The 17151-nt window shown below is 46.3% G+C and overlaps 1 protein-coding gene across 1 annotated transcript in view; it reads left to right on the top strand.

Annotated features, from left to right (window-relative positions):
* Positions 1–17151, top strand: part of cttnbp2 (cortactin binding protein 2) — a 69846-nt gene that overhangs the window by 23552 nt on the left and 29143 nt on the right. Inside the window, exons 3-6 of the mRNA XM_072435273.1 lie at positions 3110–3331; positions 12953–14014; positions 14737–15039; positions 15515–15593. Coding sequence (XP_072291374.1) covers positions 3110–3331; positions 12953–14014; positions 14737–15039; positions 15515–15593 — 1666 coding nt within the window. The remainder of the gene's footprint in view (positions 1–3109; positions 3332–12952; positions 14015–14736; positions 15040–15514; positions 15594–17151) is intronic.

The following is a 17151-nucleotide window of genomic DNA, read 5'->3' as shown; positions in this document are numbered from 1 at the left end:
CAGTGTTCACAAACGTACAATAGAACTCCAGTGTTCACAAACGTACAATAGAACTCCAGTGTTCACAAACGTACAATAGAACTCCAGTGTTCACAAACGTACAATAGAACTCCAGTGTTCACAAACGTACAATAGAACTCCAGTGTTCACAAACGTACAATAGAACTCCAGTGTTCACAAACGTACAATAGAACTCCAGTGTTCACAAACGTACAATAGAACTCCAGTGTTCACAAACGTACAATAGAACTCCAGTGTTCACAAACGTACAATAGAACTCACACCAGTGTAAACAAACGTACAATAGAACTCACACCAGTGTAAACAAACGTACAATAGAACTCACACCAGTGTAAACAAACGTACAATAGAACTCACACCAGTGTTCACAAACGTACAATAGAACTCACACCAGTGTTCACAAACGTACAATAGAACTCACACAGTGTAAACAAACGTACAATAGAACTCACACCAGTGTAAACAAACGTACAATAGAACTCACACCAGTGTTCACAAACGTACAATAGAACTCACACCAGTGTTCACAAACGTACAATAGAACTCACACAGTGTAAACAAACGTACAATAGAACTCACACCAGTGTTCACAAACGTACAATAGAACTCACACCAGTGTTCACAAACGTACAATAGAACTCACACCAGTGTTCACAAACGTACAATAGAACTCACACCAGTGTAAACAAACGTACAATAGAACTCACACCAGTGTAAACAAACGTACAATAGAACTCACACCAGTGTTCACAAACGTACAATAGAACTCACACAGTGTAAACAAACGTACAATAGAACTCACACCAGTGTTCACAAACGTACAATAGAACTCACACCAGTGTTCACAAACGTACAATAGAACTCACACCAGTGTTCACAAACGTACAATAGAACTCACGCCAGTGTTCACAAACGTACAATAGAACTCACGCCAGTGTTCACAAACGTACAATAGAACTCACGCCAGTGTAAACAAACGTACAATAGAACTCACGCCACTGTAAACAAACGTACAATAGAACTCACACAGTGTAAACAAACGTACAATAGAACTCACACCAGTGTTCACAAACGTACAATAGAACTCACACCAGTGTTCACAAACGTACAATAGAACTCACACCAGTGTTCACAAACGTACAATAGAACTCACACCAGTGTTCACAAACGTACAATAGAACTCGCGCCAGTGTAAACAAACGTACAATAGAACTCACGCCACTGTAAACAAACGTACAATAGAACTCACGCCACTGTAAACAAACGTACAATAGAACTCACACAGTGTAAACAAACGTACAATAGAACTCACACCAGTGTTCACAAACGTACAATAGAACTCACACCAGTGTTCACAAACGTACAATAGAACTCCAGTGTTCACAAACGTACAATAGAACTCACACAGTGTAAACAAACGTACAATAGAACTCACACCCTCGAGCTTCATTTAATCAGGAAAAAGCTTGTTATTCAGAGGGAAGTCTATATAAATGTCTAAAGGGCCAATTCCTTCATTAAAATAATTAAACCTGAATTAAGTCTAAGCCAGGTCTAAGCCAGGTCTAAGCCAGGTCTAAGCCAGGTCTAAGCCAGGTCTAAGCCAGGTCTAAGCCAGGTCTAAGCCAGGTCTAAGCCAGGTCTAAGCCAGGTCTAAACCAGGTCTAAGCCAGGTCTAAGCCAGGTCTAAGCCAGGTCTAAGCCAGGTCTAAGCCAGGTCTAAGCCAGGTCTAAGCCAGGTCTAAGCCAGGTCTAAGCCAGGTCTAAGCCAGGTCTAAGCCAGGTCTAAGCCAGGTCTAAGCCAGGTCTAAGCCAGGTCTAAGCCAGGTCTAAGCCAGGTCTAAGCCAGGTCTAAGCCCGGTCTAAGCCCGGTCTAAGCCCGGTCTAAGCCCGGTCTAAGCCCGGTCTAAGCCCGGTCTAAGCCCGGTCTAAGCCCGGTCTAAGCCCGGTCTAAGCCGGGTCTAAGCCGGGTCTAAGCCGGGTGTAAACTGGGTCTAACCACATATATCCATATCCCACTGACTGACAGATCAATAGTAACTTGTAGAAACCGATCGACCCTCTGAACTCTGACCTCCCACTCTGACACCAACAACCAACCAGGACTGAACCAGGACTGAACCAGGACTGAACCAGGACTGAACCAGGACTGAAACAGGACTGAACCAGGACTGAACCAGGACTGAACCAGGACTGAACCAGGACTAAACCAGGACTAAACCAGGACTGAACTCTTGTGGAGTTCTGAAAGTGTGAAAGGTCGATATTTTCTGTTCAGGGTCATGGGTCAAAGTTCATGGGATCATTATCGAGAACAGATGTGCCAAAGCAGCAAAACAGAATTAAATTAGAGCCACAACAGTCTTTTAGTCCTGGTTTAGTCCTGATTTAGTCCTGGTTTAGTTCTTATTTAAGTCCAGACGCTGCAGGTGAAGAAAGTCTTGAGGTTAAAGAAACAAAGTGAAACTTCTGCTCTCGTTTATTCACATAAATGTAAGAAACAAATTTATTCCAGGTTTTTCATCGTGTCATGTTTTTAGCCGTTTTATGTGTTAAAACGGCCAAAATGTCTCATATTTGGGACGTTTGCAGTGGGAACAGGAAGTATTCAGACCATTTAAATGTCTCACTCTTCATTGTTGCCATTTACTGAAAACAAGTCTCATGAATGTACACTCAGCGCCCCCTACTGGCAGACATGGACATAGGTCAGGGCTCTGGCCGGGCCGGTCAGGAAGGGTCAGAGTGGTCCTGAAGCCACTCCTCTTTTATCTGAGGTGAGGGTCATTGTCTTGTTGGCCCAGTCTGAGGTCCCGAGCATCTGGAAGAGCTTTTCCTCCAGACACACACACTTTGCTCGTCTCCTTACTTCTCTGCTCGTCTCCTTACTTCTCTGCTCGTCTCCTAACGTGTCTCCTAACGTGTCTCCTAACGTGTCTCCTAACGTGTCTCCTAACGTGTCTCCTAACGTGTCTCCTAACGTGTCTCCTAACGTGTCTCCTAACCTGTCTCCCAACTTGTCTCCCAACTTGTCTCCCATCTTGACTCTTCGTCTCCTAACCCGTCTCCTCGTTTCCCCGTGTCCCAGGGGCAGAGGAAGGAGGTGTTCATACAGGAGCGTTACGGGCACTACCAGCTGAGGGACCCGTTCCTGGCGCTGCAGAGGGACCTGCAGTGCTCTGGGGACAAAGAGGCCCGGGTGCCCGGCTCCAGCCCCATGGCCGTGCTGCAGGCTGTCATGGCCCACTGCCGGAAGATGCAGGAGCGAATGTCTGCGCAGCTCGCCGCCGCCGAGACCAGGCACAAGAGGGTGAGTCTAGTACTTAGTCATGGTTTCGTCCTGGTTTAGTCCTGGTTTAGTCCTGGTTTAGCCCTGGTTTAGCCCTGGTTTAGCCCTGGTCTAGTCCTGGTTTAGTCCTGGTCTAGTCCTGGTTTAGTCCTGGTCTAGTCCTGGTCTAGTCCTGGTCTAGTCCTGGTCAAGCCCTGGTCAAGCCCTGGTTTAGCCCTGGTTTAGCCCTGGTTTAGCCCTGGTTTAGTCCGGATGAAGTCATGTGTGGATAGGACCTGCTTTAGTCCTATTTAAGGCCTGTTTTGGTCCCATTTTGACTCTTCCAGGCTTCCTTCTGATTTTGAGCTGTGATTTAGTCACTTTCAGTGTGTGGTAGTGAGACTGGAACCCCGGAGTGCGTGGTGAGCGGGCGCGTGACAGCACCTCTGAGCTGCACTGGGAGAGGAGCAGAAATATCCCGTTACGCTTTTAAAATGTGATTCACGAGTCATTCCTCCGAGGCCAAGTCTTCCCGGCGACAGGGACATTCCAGCGAGCGCCGCGCCTCATTGGTGCGTTCGAACGGCCCAGGGCGGCTCGCGATTGGCCGGGGTTTCGAAAGACTCAGATCTCGTATGACGGGAAGCGAAGCCGCGTAATCCGCTTCGACACGAGATTTACACGGAGGATTTATCCCACGCTCTCCTCGACAGAGACTAACCTCCTCTAGTCTTCTAATAACTGTGTGTAGAAAAAAAACATTGTCGTGCGGTCGTCGTGCGGTCGTCTCGCGCGGCCGTCGCGCTGTCATTTAGTCGGGCGATTATGTCAGAGAAATTGAGATTATTCGGTTAATTGATCATTGGGATTAGAGCCAAAGATCTAAACGTAAAGTGCATTTTTTAATCGTCCGTTTTTTGTCACATTTACTTTATTTTGTTATTTTTAAAAGTGTGAGTTCGTAAAGCCGTTGACAAACCTATGGAATAGTCACATGTTTGACTGATTAAGGATTTCACTGTCGTTTGTTCTGAGAAATCGTGAAAAAATTGTTATCGTGTTGGGTTTTTCCTCATAATAATTGTGACAAGAACGTTTGACATTGTTTTCTTTGTTCTCTATTTTTTATAATATATCGATTTATAAAGGTTTATGTGGTAAAACATCAGCAAAGAGAAGGCATAAGTGATGAGTTTGTAATGAATGACATCACACTAGAAAATTACCCAGCAAACATTGGGAAAAAACTCACCTAAATTTTTTATTTGATTAAAAAAAAATATAAGATGGCGACTTTATTTTGTTGAATCAATGTTTAGAGAGTCCAAAAAGTTGTTTCTTTGTTTAAATTCTGCATAAACTTTGACTGGAATGAGTCCCTGGTGTGATGTCACTTCCTGTCATTTTCTACAGATGATTTTTCACTTTTCTCCACAAATACCTGCTCGATCAGTGTAAAACTATAATTTGTATGTACAACGGGTATAAGTACACCAAATAAAGTCATAATTAGACAATCGCAAAAACCTGTCACACGTCACTTTAATTGTCCCATTTTGTCCATTGTTTTTTAAATGAGTCTATTTTCAAGAGTAGTGTAGTTTTCTGTTTTTGTGATATTTGATCCGATCGAGACACTTAAAAGTCCTGTGCCATCGTTTGGTCAATAATAATAGTTCCTCAGACTCGTGCAGCGCTTTGTGGACACTTCGAGACGCTTTACACCAGGCATGTCCAAACTAGGGCCCGGGGGCCAAATGCGGCCCTCAAACCAATTTTTGTTGTGAAATTGGGAAAATTCAGGCATATTGATGTTATGCCAACCTAATATTAATGTTCTAGGTCTAATTAAAGGTGTGGAGGCTCATCGCAATTACATCGAATGCAAAATTTCAAATGATTCACGTCATTCAACAAATTCGACATTGTCAAGTTGTTTGTGGCCCCCTCTGCCCCGATTAAGTTTAAAAATGCGGCCCTTGGTGAAAAAAGTTTGGCCACCCCTGCTTTACATGCTGCGAAAAGACAACGTTTTCTTACTCCGTCGTCTGTTTCATCTGCTGATCTTTTGTTTGTTCGCACGTGTCCAAACCTGCTCCAGAAGCGATGGCTCGGAGCCCGATTTCAGCTGCGATCGGGCTCTTAAACGTACGGGTAGAACGGGTCGGTCACGGGAGCGCGGCGCTTTAACCCGTAAGGACACGCTCGGATGTGGCACCGTCAAAACTCACGACTGGAATGGAATATTGAGCTTTTAATCTCTGTTCCTGATCAAAAACTTGCCTAACGTTGGGTTTCGGCTCCAAAACTCTCGACATAAGTCAAAGGGCACATTTTAAACAGCCCGGGAGCTTTAAAATCCCGTATTTTCCGGAGTATGAGGCGTACCAGCCAAAAAATGCATAATAGAGAAGAAAAAACCATATGTAAGTCACACTGGAGTATGAAATGCAGTTGCAAGTGTGAAAATAACAAATAATATCACATATAAGTCGCTCCGGAGTATCAGTATATATATATATATAAGTCGCACCCCGGCCAAACTATGTAAAAAGGTGCGGCTTATAGTCCAGAAAATACAATATGTGAGAAGACGGAAATATGAACAGATAAAATGCTTTTGCAGAGGTCTTGGTGACACTTTATAATAACTAGACTTGTCCTGCCTTAATAAAGCATTGTACTTCCTGGTTGGACACGAGAACAAATATGACACGGGTAGAGGTGATTCCACAGCCGTTACCTAGCAACCAGACTGTAAACAAGAGCCCGAATCCACATGACAACAGTTCTGATCTGACACACAAGCATGAACAAAGCGTTATTTTACAGTGAACAAATGAAGTTTATTAAGAAAGATTCAGGCCTTAAAGGACACAAATTCTGCTGAATGTCCTTCCTCGCTCTTCTGACCCTGTTCTCACTCTGTTCCTCGTCACAAACTCGGCTGGAGCACATTTAGCTTGACTCTCAGTTTGATAAAGTCCTCTCCCCTCCGAGCCTCAGAAACACTCCGTTCTGAATCTCCTCGATCTGTGATGTCATGTTCTACCTGTGATGTCATATTCTACCTGTGACGCGGCTCTGAGAATCTTCTGCTGTTTTTAACTCCATAAATCATCTTCAGACTCGTCCTGAGACGTTCTCCCGTCTCATCACGATCAGAGCAACTGCAAGCTGAGACCAGGAAGTGAACAGGAACGAGAATGTAGTGGAATAGTTGCTTTAAAACCGTTTGTGATTCCCTCTGCAGCCAGTAGAGGGCATCGACACTCGGTTTCCCCGGGGCAGTTTGTTTGAGATGAGATGCCAAACTAAAGGTTCTCAACGGGAGGTTTAAGGGCCGAAAACGACACAAATAATGCTTCATATTCAACCTTTAGTCTTGTTATCCACGTCATGTTTTTATTGCAAGTTTTAAGTCATTAAAACATCACTAGAATCGTTCTGTTCACAACAAACTCATGGCTGTATTAGCACAGCTGCTTCAGGGCTTCATTCATTCATTGTCTAAATACGTCATTGGGAACGGAAGCGAACAAAGCGTGTTTTCCAACTGTAGACACTATGTGAAGGTCAAAAATGTGAAATATGAATCTAAAAGCATGTTTAAAAACCAATCAAAGCCACAATCATGTATAATACGTCCACTTTCAGACTAGAAGGCGGCTAAAGTTTCCTCCTAATCTGAAAAACGTGTATATTTGACTCCGTCTCGTCGGCGTTCTTTACTTCGTCCCGCGGCGCGTCTCATTGAATTATCCATGAGTTTGTGCTGTACTTCAGTCTCCCGCGCTGCTTCATGGAACACTCTGAGCTCTCCGAAGGATAAAAATAAAGCCGAAGAGCTGAAATATTAATTACAATCAAAGTCGAATTGATTGTGTTACGAGTGCATTTATTTAGGTAACGTCACGTCTGCGGAGGGTTATTTTAGACCAAACCATTCTTTTTATTGCACATTAAGACTTTTTAAATACAGCCAGACATCCTTATTGAAATAATCATCAACGAATTTAGTTATTGAATTATCCGTTTTATGACTCGAATGAAGCTGCAATTTGCATGAATTTTGCGGAAAATTTTTAAATTTACCGTATTTTCCAAACTATAAGTCACACCGTATAAATCGCACCAGCCAAAAAATGCATAATAGAGAAGAAAAAACATGTATAAGTTGCACTGGAGTATAAGTCGCACCTCGGCCAAATCTATGAAAAAAGGTGCGACTTATAGTCCGGAAAATACAGTAATGTATTTGATGTAAACACTCTTGTCCATAAATGTGCTCCAATTGACTCCACATCTTGCCTGTTTGTCCCAGTTTGACCATTTTTTTTAAGTTTATACCATATGACACAGGTAGAGGTCGTTCCACAGCTGTTACCATAGCAACCAGACTGTAAACAAGAGCCAAACTCCACATAAACAACACAACAGTTCTGACCTGACACACAATAACACCATAAAACACCTTTATTTAGTCCAACCGTGGTTTGAACTGTCAGAAAAGTGTGTGAGTGTAATCTGTCTCTGTGTCGCACACTGATGACATCACAGAGGGATTCGGCTCAACTTCCTGTCACTTTAAACTCTTTTTTTTTCTTTTTTTTTTTTTTTTCTTTAATTTCTTCACAAACTGCAACGTGACAAATTAAAACTATGATAAATAACTTCTCTTCATTCTTCACCAAACTAAGACAGAATTGTAAAAACAGCAGAACCTTCATGTGGAACTTTAAATGCAGTACTTTTACTCGTGTCTGGCCGTGACGAGGCGATTAATTGCCCTCCTTTTGACCCCCAAATGTCTCCCATCTCTTTTCCCGTATAAAACCTTGTTAACGCTGCAGTTCAGACGCCGCAAACCACGTCCTGAAACGCACCAGACTCTCGCGTTACGGCCATAAAGTGTCGCAGATGCGCTCACGACGTTTGTCCCGGAGCGTTTGAAAGAGGCGTTTAGCGTGACGCCTCGGCCTCTGAAGCGTTCCCGGTGTTGTCGGGATAAATTTAGCCTGAACCCGGAGCGGTGAAGCTGCAGTTACAGGGTCTTGAAATAGAACGGGCCCACTTCCTCCCCGCGACTCAGCAAATATTTAGGGAGGCACTTCACGCGGCGGCTAAAGTTCCCGGTTGTAAAAATAAGGCAAACAAACGCGTAGTGCAGTATTTAGGTCTGTTATGGTAAAAGTAGCACACGCAAAAGCCACAGCAGTGACGGAAAGGTACTTCACCAGTTAGAAGTACTTTTTACTCAACATTTAAACATGTGATTTTGATACAGAATTGTGCTGTGTTTTTGCTTGAGTGGAGGATTTATGGACAAAAGAGTTTTCCTCATACAGTTTTTTCGCATGATTCTTCATGAAATTGCGGCTCAATTTCAGTGTTAAAATGTAGTCTTTTCTCAGCTCACGGGATGCTTTGGACCCTTTAACGATTATTCGATTACTAAATCAGTTTACGATTATTTCAATAATCGATTAGTTGCGACGAATCAATAAACTTGTGTCAACCCTTGTCAAGTGTTTCAGTCTATTTCAGTCAGTTTTCTAACTTCTGTTAATTTCATATGTATATTTTTTGTTGTGAGCATTTCCGTCTCAAATCCCGTTCATTCCAAAGCCTGACAGAGCGAATCATGTGATAATCCTAAACTGACCACACACAGGAAGTCTGCAGGCTGAGAAATAGATTTTCAAAGTTAGGGGCCCACAAGTGCGCGCGGCATCGCGGCGTCATAAGTACAAGATAAATGTGTTGTTTTAAACCTGGTTATTAGCATGTAAAACAATTTAAAGTACTTTTATCTGTTATTCGATATGAAGAGCACAAATACTGAATCATATAAACCAGAGATCATGATCTTTAAAACTGTTTAATTCAATATAATAATGTTTCTTATACAAAATAAATACTGTTTACAGCGTTTGACACAAGATCTTGTGGAATATATGAAATCACACCCTACAAAATAAACTACTAACATATATACATTGTACCTGTAAATAAGAGTGTTCTATTTTTTTTTAATTCTGTTTACCTGCTAATAGTATTACCTAGTCTTGTGCTAGCTATTTGTATTTATCTATTTTATTTTATTTCCCACCCTCCATTCCCTATTAAGATAGGAGAGGAGTTTTTGTTAATAAGAGTTTTTTGTTTTGTTCATAAGAGTTCTATTTTTGAAACTTCCTATAATCTGTCCTTTCCTCCTGTTTCTACTGCGTTGTAACAACGACATTTCCCCTTGTGTAGATATTAAAGGATTATCTTATCTTATCTTACATTGCCCCGAAAATCAGACCGGGCATTTCCGAGGACACATGAACGCAACACGAACGCAGCGGCCAATCAGATGCCTGCTTTCATCAATATTACATCACGGAGACCGCTCGGCCAATGAGAAGCGTGTCTGTCAAAACGAAACTTAAGCGATGAAAATGCCCCGAATCTGGCCAAATTACTAGTTAAATCTTAATTTTTTTCGAGGAGGGGCACGGCGGGTCCCCTCCTATTTCAAACCGCGGGCCCGCCGGAGATTACACTGCTTGCGGGCCCCGGGTCCCTGTCTATTTCGCAGCCTGCAGTAAACCCAAACTGACCACACACAGGAAGTCTTATAAACCGAAACTGACCACACACAGGAAGTCTTATAAACCGAAACTGACCACACACAGGAAGTCTTATAAACCGAAACTGACCACACACAGGAAGTCTTGATAATTACTGTAATTGAAACTGGGAGGAGGTCTTAAGTTCACTTGAGGGAAAAGGCAAATGTCCAGTGGTTGTTGCTGAAGTAAGGTCACTGGTCAGTCATGTAAAGGTCAGAAGTCCAGTGGCCCAGATGGGATTTCTTATTAAAATCTGAGTGAGGTTCAGTGCCCACTTTTCCAAACGAAGAAGAAATCTGTCATCCTCCCTTTACAAAAGAAAACATGTCCACGGAGAACAGACCTGTCGCTCCAACTTCTGTTGTGATGAAACATATGCACAGATATGTTGTATTACCTTTAGCTCTGCATTTAATTCACTGCTACCTTATTTATATATACCTTATTTATTTATTTATATACCTTATTTACAGCAGGAAATGAATGTGAACTCTTTGATCACACAATGGTTTTCTCTCTTTTCCGGAATCGTGATATCAATCGTGAGCTTCTCGTTGTGTTGTGTCAGAATAGGTCTTATGCAAAGGATCAGACATGCAGCAGTGTCTGGTGTTGGCCCCGTCCCCTCGTGGTCAACACAAAAAAGACAGAGATCATATTTGACCCCAAACATACTGGGGATCACAGTCCTGTACTACTTAATCAAGTCCTCATTAAACGGGTTGAGTCATGCACATACTTGGGTGTTCGTATCAACAGCTGCTCGTGGTAACTTCGTGTGGACTTCTGTGTTCCAGGATCATGAGCACAAAAATAACACTGTGTTTCACCAAGTCATCCTAGAAAGTCTGGTACGCTGTGGTGTTCAGCTCTGGTTAGGAAACCTGTCCGTGCAGGCAAAAGACAAACTGTCAAACCTCAGGACGGCTTTAAAGATCGTGGGGCACAAGCCCAGAAGTGTGACAGAAGAACCAGAGCGTGACAGGTGGCCTCCCCACGGCCCCCGTCCCCCTACGGCCCCCGATGACATCAGTCCTTTGTGGCCTTTGTGTGGCTGTCCATCAAGGCTCTGATCATCTAAATGATATCAATAATAATCTCCATAGCAACAGCGTGGGAAAAGTTTTTGGGCATCATGGGGGGCGGAGTCTAGAGCAGTTCTCTCACGTGAGTCTGTTGTGGTACGAATGCCAGAACCCAAACGAACTCTTCGTGGGGCCGGTTAAGACGGCCTCCTTTGACCCAACTTCATGGGGCGACCGCAGCGCCCGGGACCCTCTCCAGGTCTGACTTCATGGGGCGACCGCAGTGCAGCGCCCGGGACCCTCTCCAGGTCTGACTTCATGGGGCGACCGCAGTGCAGCGCCCGGGACCCTCTCCAGGTCTGACTTCATGGGGCGACCGCAGTGCAGCGCCCGGGACCCTCTCCAGGTCTGACTTCATGGGGCGACCGCAGTGCAGCGCCCGGGACCCTCTCCAGGTCTGACTTCATGGGGCGACCGCAGTGCAGCGCCCGGGACCCTCTCCAGGTCTGACTTCATGGGGCGACCGCAGTGCAGCGCCCGGGACCCTCTCCAGGTCTGACTTCATGGGGCGACCGCAGTGCAGCGCCCGGGACCCTCTCCAGGTCTGACTTCATGGGGCGACCGCAGTGCAGCGCCCGGGACCCTCTCCAGGTCTGACTTCATGGGGCGACCGCAGTGCAGCGCCCGGGACCCTCTCCAGGTCTGACTTCATGGGGCGACCGCAGTGCAGCGCCCGGGACCCTCTCCAGGTCTGACTTCATGGGGCGACCGCAGTGCAGCGCCCGGGACCCTCTCCAGGTCTGACTTCATGGGGCGACCGCAGTGCAGCGCCCGGGACCCTCTCCAGGTCTGACTTCATGGGGCGACCGCAGTGCAGCGCCCGGGACCCTCTCCAGGTCTGACTTCATGGGGCGACCGCAGTGCAGCGCCCGGGACCCTCTCCAGGTCTGACTTCATGGGGCGACCGCAGTGCAGCGCCCGGGACCCTCTCCAGGTCTGACTTCATGGGGCGACCGCAGTGCAGCGCCCGGGACCCTCTCCAGGTCTGACTTCATGGGGCGACCGCAGTGCAGCGCCCGGGACCCTCTCCAGGTCTGACTTCATGGGGCGACCGCAGTGCAGCGCCCGGGACCCTCTCCAGGTCTGACTTCATGGGGCGACCGCAGTGCAGCGCCCGGGACCCTCTCCAGGTCTGACTTCATGGGGCGACCGCAGTGCAGCGCCCGGGACCCTCTCCAGGTCTGACTTCATGGGGCGACCGCAGTGCAGCGCCCGGGACCCTCTCCAGGTCTGACTTCATGGGGCGACCGCAGTGCAGCGCCCGGGACCCTCTCCAGGTCTGACTTCATGGGGCGACCGCAGTGCAGCGCCCGGGACCCTCTCCAGGTCTGACTTCATGGGGCGACCGCAGTGCAGCGCCCGGGACCCTCTCCAGGTCTGGTCAGAAGAACTTATTACTGCGTCAAAGAGTTGAAGAAGAAAGAACTTTCTGAATAAAACAGTCTTCAGCTGCGTGAGCGATGCTGCCCCCTGGAGCCTGCTCACGTTACTGTCACGTACTCTCTAACACTGACAGAAAGAACTAAACGGAACTAAACTAACGGAACTAAAACAGAACTAAAACAGAACTAAAACAGAAACTCCACAACTCTTGAGCCTTGTGTTTATTTAGTCTAATCTATTTCTGGGTTCAGTAAATTTAATGCCAATTTAGTCGACCAAATAAACCAAATTTTAGTATTTAGAAACTTGTCAAACAGAAAAATATGTTGCATTGTATGTGATATGAAGTTGAAGTTGATGAAAATGTGTGTGATTTTAGTCGTTCTCATTATTCAGATTATTTTAGTCCGAAAAAAATACGACCATCGACAGAAACGATGAGAACTATTTGATCACCGAAATGTCACCAAATATTCTCTCTGTTCATGTGTCGACAGAGAAGAAGCCACTGAACTTTGCGCCAGTTTTGGTTTCTCTGAGCTTTTTTAATACTTTTCCTTTTCCCCCTTTTGCAGCTGGAGATGGAGAAGCTTCAGCTGCAGAGCCTGGAGCAGGAGCACCGTAAGCTAACGGCGCAGCTGAAAGACGAGCGCGACAAGAACAAGCACATCGTCATGATGCTGGTGCGCGAGTGCAAGCAGCTGGCCACGCGCGTGGTCGAGGAGTCGCAGCGCTTCGACGAGCTGCAGACGCGCCACGATGAGGAGACACGCGGCGCCGGGCGGCTGCAGGACGAGCTGGACGGCGCCAATCGGAGGTCCCAGCAGATGGAGGCCACCATGGAGAAACAGCTGTCCGAGTTCGACACGGAGCGGGAGCAGCTGCGCGCCAAGCTGAGCCGCGAGGAGGCGGAGAACCAGAGCCTACGGCAGCAAGTGGAGACGCTCAGGACTGGTCAAAGCGCTAGCGAAGAGGCTAAAGCTAATGAGGCTAAAGCTAACGAGGCTAAAGCGAACGAGGCTAAAGCGAACGAGGCTAAAGCGAACGAGGCTAAAGCGAACGAGGCTAAAGCGAACGAGGCCAAAGCGAACGAGGCCAAAGCGAACGAGGCCAAAGCGAACGAGGCCAAAGCGAACGAGGCCAAAGCGAACGAGGCCAAAGCGAACGAGGCCAAAGCGAACGAGGCCAAAGCGAACGAGGCCAAAGCGAACGAGGCCGCCGGCCGATCGGAAGCCAGTCCGGTGATCGAAACGGCGTCGGTGGCGGTGGCGACGGACCCGGTGGCGTCCAGGGCGGCGGCGTGCCAGACGGACGCGGAGACGGAGGCGCCGAAAAAGGGCCCCGCCGCCATCGCCGCCAAGCCGAGCGCCACTAACTACGCGGGGCTGAGTTTGCCGAAGACGCGGACGCTGAGCTCGGAGAACGGGGCGGAGTCGGCGGCGGCGCAGCACGCGGCGGGGGGCGGCGGCTTGCCGAGCGGCGTCAGCCCCCGGGTCCAGGCCGCGAGGTACAAGTTCCAGGAGCAGGACCAAAACCAGAACGGGTCGCAGAGCAGCCCGCCCACGCGCGACCTCTCGCCGACCAATCGGGAGACCAACTTCGCGGCGAAACAGCAGGCGAGGCACACGGTGACGCAGGTGAGTCGCACTTGGGTTTTTACCGGTTATGACACACAGACATCCCAGACATGGTTTGTTTCCATGGAGATTGAATACTTTAAATAACAGTTGGACATTCTAGGACAAGCAATAAAATCTGGAAATTGGCACTTGAGCTACGACACATGGCTCCTGTCAGTGCACTGTAAACAAACTACATCTCCATGGAGACGCACAATGACACTCACCTTGTGCATGTTTAAGGGTTATTTAGATACGGTAATGTCTAAATCAGGCGAATAACATTAGTGGATCTGCGCTGGGGCCCCAGACCTCGATGGGCCTCAGACCTCGATGGGCCCCAGACCTCGATGGGCCCCTGTAGTTATAATGCCTACCTCCATGTTGTTCTACATTATTACTCATTGAGTCAAATTTGCCATGTTTTTCAGTCTTTTTTTCTTTTGTTTGTTTGTTTGTTTTGATACGGACGGACCATGTGCGTCCCTGATATGCTAATCCACCTGTCAATCAATCCCATCTGCGCTCGGAGGAAATAAACCCGGTGTCCAGACTGACAAACACAGAGCGATGTCCCCACTGTTTGCCAGCACACCGCCCCCTGCTGGTGGTGCTTTGCTCCCACAGTCTGTTGCTCTGTCGCTCATTTGTGCTCGTGGAGGCGGAGTCATGGTCGGGGGTCGTCACGGGGTCAAATGTAACGATTGTGACTTTCACTATTGGCTGGCTCTGTTTCGCAGGTGTTGTCGCGGTTCACGAGTCCCCCGAGCTCCACGCCGCTGAGAGCCGGCCTGCCCCACTCGGCCTCGGAGAGCGGGCCGTTCCCGGGGCGACTGAGCCACCCGATCGGCATGAAGTCGCCCACCGTGGCCCGGATCGACCGGGGGAACCCGCCCCCCATCCCGCCAAAGAAGCCCGGCCTGTCCCAGACGCCCGCTCCGTCCGCGAAAGCGGGCGAGGGCGGCAGGGCGGGGCTAAAGATCACGCCACAGCTGCCGCCCAAACCAGCGCTGGACCTGGTGCCCGCGCTGGCCGCGTCCCAGGTAGAGGCGTGGCCCACTTTCCACAATATGGCATTAAATAAGACGTATGAGGCTTTTTGTGGTATTTAGCATGAAACTGTGCTACACTTTGTTCATTGGAAACGCTATTGATCCAAAACGGCTTAATCATAGAAACAGCTCCATTGACTTCCTGTTCAAAACTTCAAAACTTTATTTCAACAGATTTTTATTTACTTGTTGTTATTGTTGAAAAATGGTCACGGGACATGTTTTGAACCCCATATGTACGACCAGAGCAGCTGTCAATCAATCACATTTGAACTCATAAAAACACCAACAATATATTTACTATAACAGAATATTCCGCAGTGACTTTAAATGTGTCTGTGTTTTTATTGTTCAAAAAACTCTGGACAACAACATTACTGTTCCACTCCAGCACATGTGTCCCGTGTCCCGTTGTGTTGTGTGCGATTAACCGTGTCATGTGACTGTCATGTGATCGCCCGGACAGACCAAGATGGCTGCCTCAGCATGTGCCCCTCCCCCTCCATCCTCCCCCGACTGCGTTAGCCTCCTGGCAGCGGCATCAGGTAAACGGGGCTCCTCCCACCGCACCTGCAGGCCTCGCCCACCTCGCAGGGCTCCTCCCGCCGCACCCGCAGGCCCCGCCCACCCCACACACACACGACGCTCGGCCAAAAGAACCGCATTGGATGATAATCTGTTATTATTTCAATACAAACGATGAGACAAACTGAAAATGAATTTATAAGACGCAGGTCAAACGTTTACAATGAATGAACAGCACCAAAGTAAATGTTACGTTTTGTATAAGTCACTTCCTTTTTAATTATTTTTATTTTATTTATTTTATTTATTTTATTTATTTTATTTATTTTATTTATTTTATTTATTTTATTTATTTTATTTATTTTATTTTATTTATTTTATTTTATTTTATTTTATTTATTTTTTTATTTATTAAATTGTATCTAATTTTTTGGTATCTATTTTATTTATTTTATGTTATTTTTTTTTTATTTTTTTTTTACACACAGGGGATTTACACAGAGCATTATGGTTCAGAAAAATACTTTTGAAATACTTTTATTGGACACAGTTTTGTTGTTCGGAGCCTCTAGTCGAAGAATCTCTGCTAAATGTATTTTCTCTTCTTTTTTTTAACAACTAATAAGTTTTTAAGAACTAATAGGTTTCTCTGATTGGTTAATCCCCCTGTCAGTCACGCCCATCTTAAATTGTCAGGAAACGGCTGATAGAGTCCCAGACTACAACCTGTTTGTAAAGTATTGTAAAAGTGCTTGGTCTTGGCAAATATAAAGTATGTGAAGTGCTTAAGACACAAAAGAAAAAAGTAAAACCTTAATTATCTCAGTAGAATGAATTTAAACTCTTATAAACTTCTTTTCCGTTTGTTTCTTCCCGTTTGTGGTAATTTTCTCTCCTTTATCAAAGCTTATTATAACTTTGCCTTATGCGACTGACGTTTTCTCACTTGTTTAACCCTGAAGCTGATGCCAGAGGCTCCTCCCACCTTTCAACATCAGCCAATCACACCTGCACTTCCTGCTTCCATTAACCACCTGCTGCTCTTGTGTCGTTGCCCAATTTGGCGTCTTTTTCATTCCTTAAAACGCGTTTGTTCTGTCGCCGCATCTCACAAACGAGTCTGGTTACTATAGCAACTTCCAGCGCCTGTATCTGTCATAGAGCGGGGCGATACGGCCCCAAAAAATGAAAGCCCAGTATTTTATTTATATATTTTAATCTGTTTTAATCGGAGTCAGACGTGTGATCTTTGTCTCAGAACATGAACGTGTCGGCGCTTTGTTCAGCCTGAACGCTCTCGGCCTTTTGAGCAGCGGTGTCGAACACATTTTGGGCCGCGGGCCACCAGTTTGACACCTGTGTTTTATAGTCTGATTGTGTTTATTGAGTTCTAAGCTTTGTTTGTATTGTTTTCACGTCCGTATGATCTGAACATTGGGCCAAAACGGGCAACGACATCTTTGACTTTCATGGATTCATCTTACGTTATTTGTCATTAGTTCATTATTTATCAGTGTCTCACGGTGCGTTTATGTCAAAAGGGCATTTCAGATTTGTTGTTTCCAAAGTGTCTGTTCA

Source organism: Eucyclogobius newberryi, unplaced genomic scaffold, assembly GCF_026437365.1.
Source record: "Eucyclogobius newberryi isolate DKJ021-1_F unplaced genomic scaffold, fEucNew1.0.hap1 SCAF_7, whole genome shotgun sequence".
Lineage (NCBI taxonomy): Eukaryota > Metazoa > Chordata > Actinopteri > Gobiiformes > Gobiidae > Eucyclogobius > Eucyclogobius newberryi.
The sequence above is the reverse complement of the archived record's forward strand: the minus strand, read 5'-3'. Positions and strand labels throughout refer to the sequence as shown.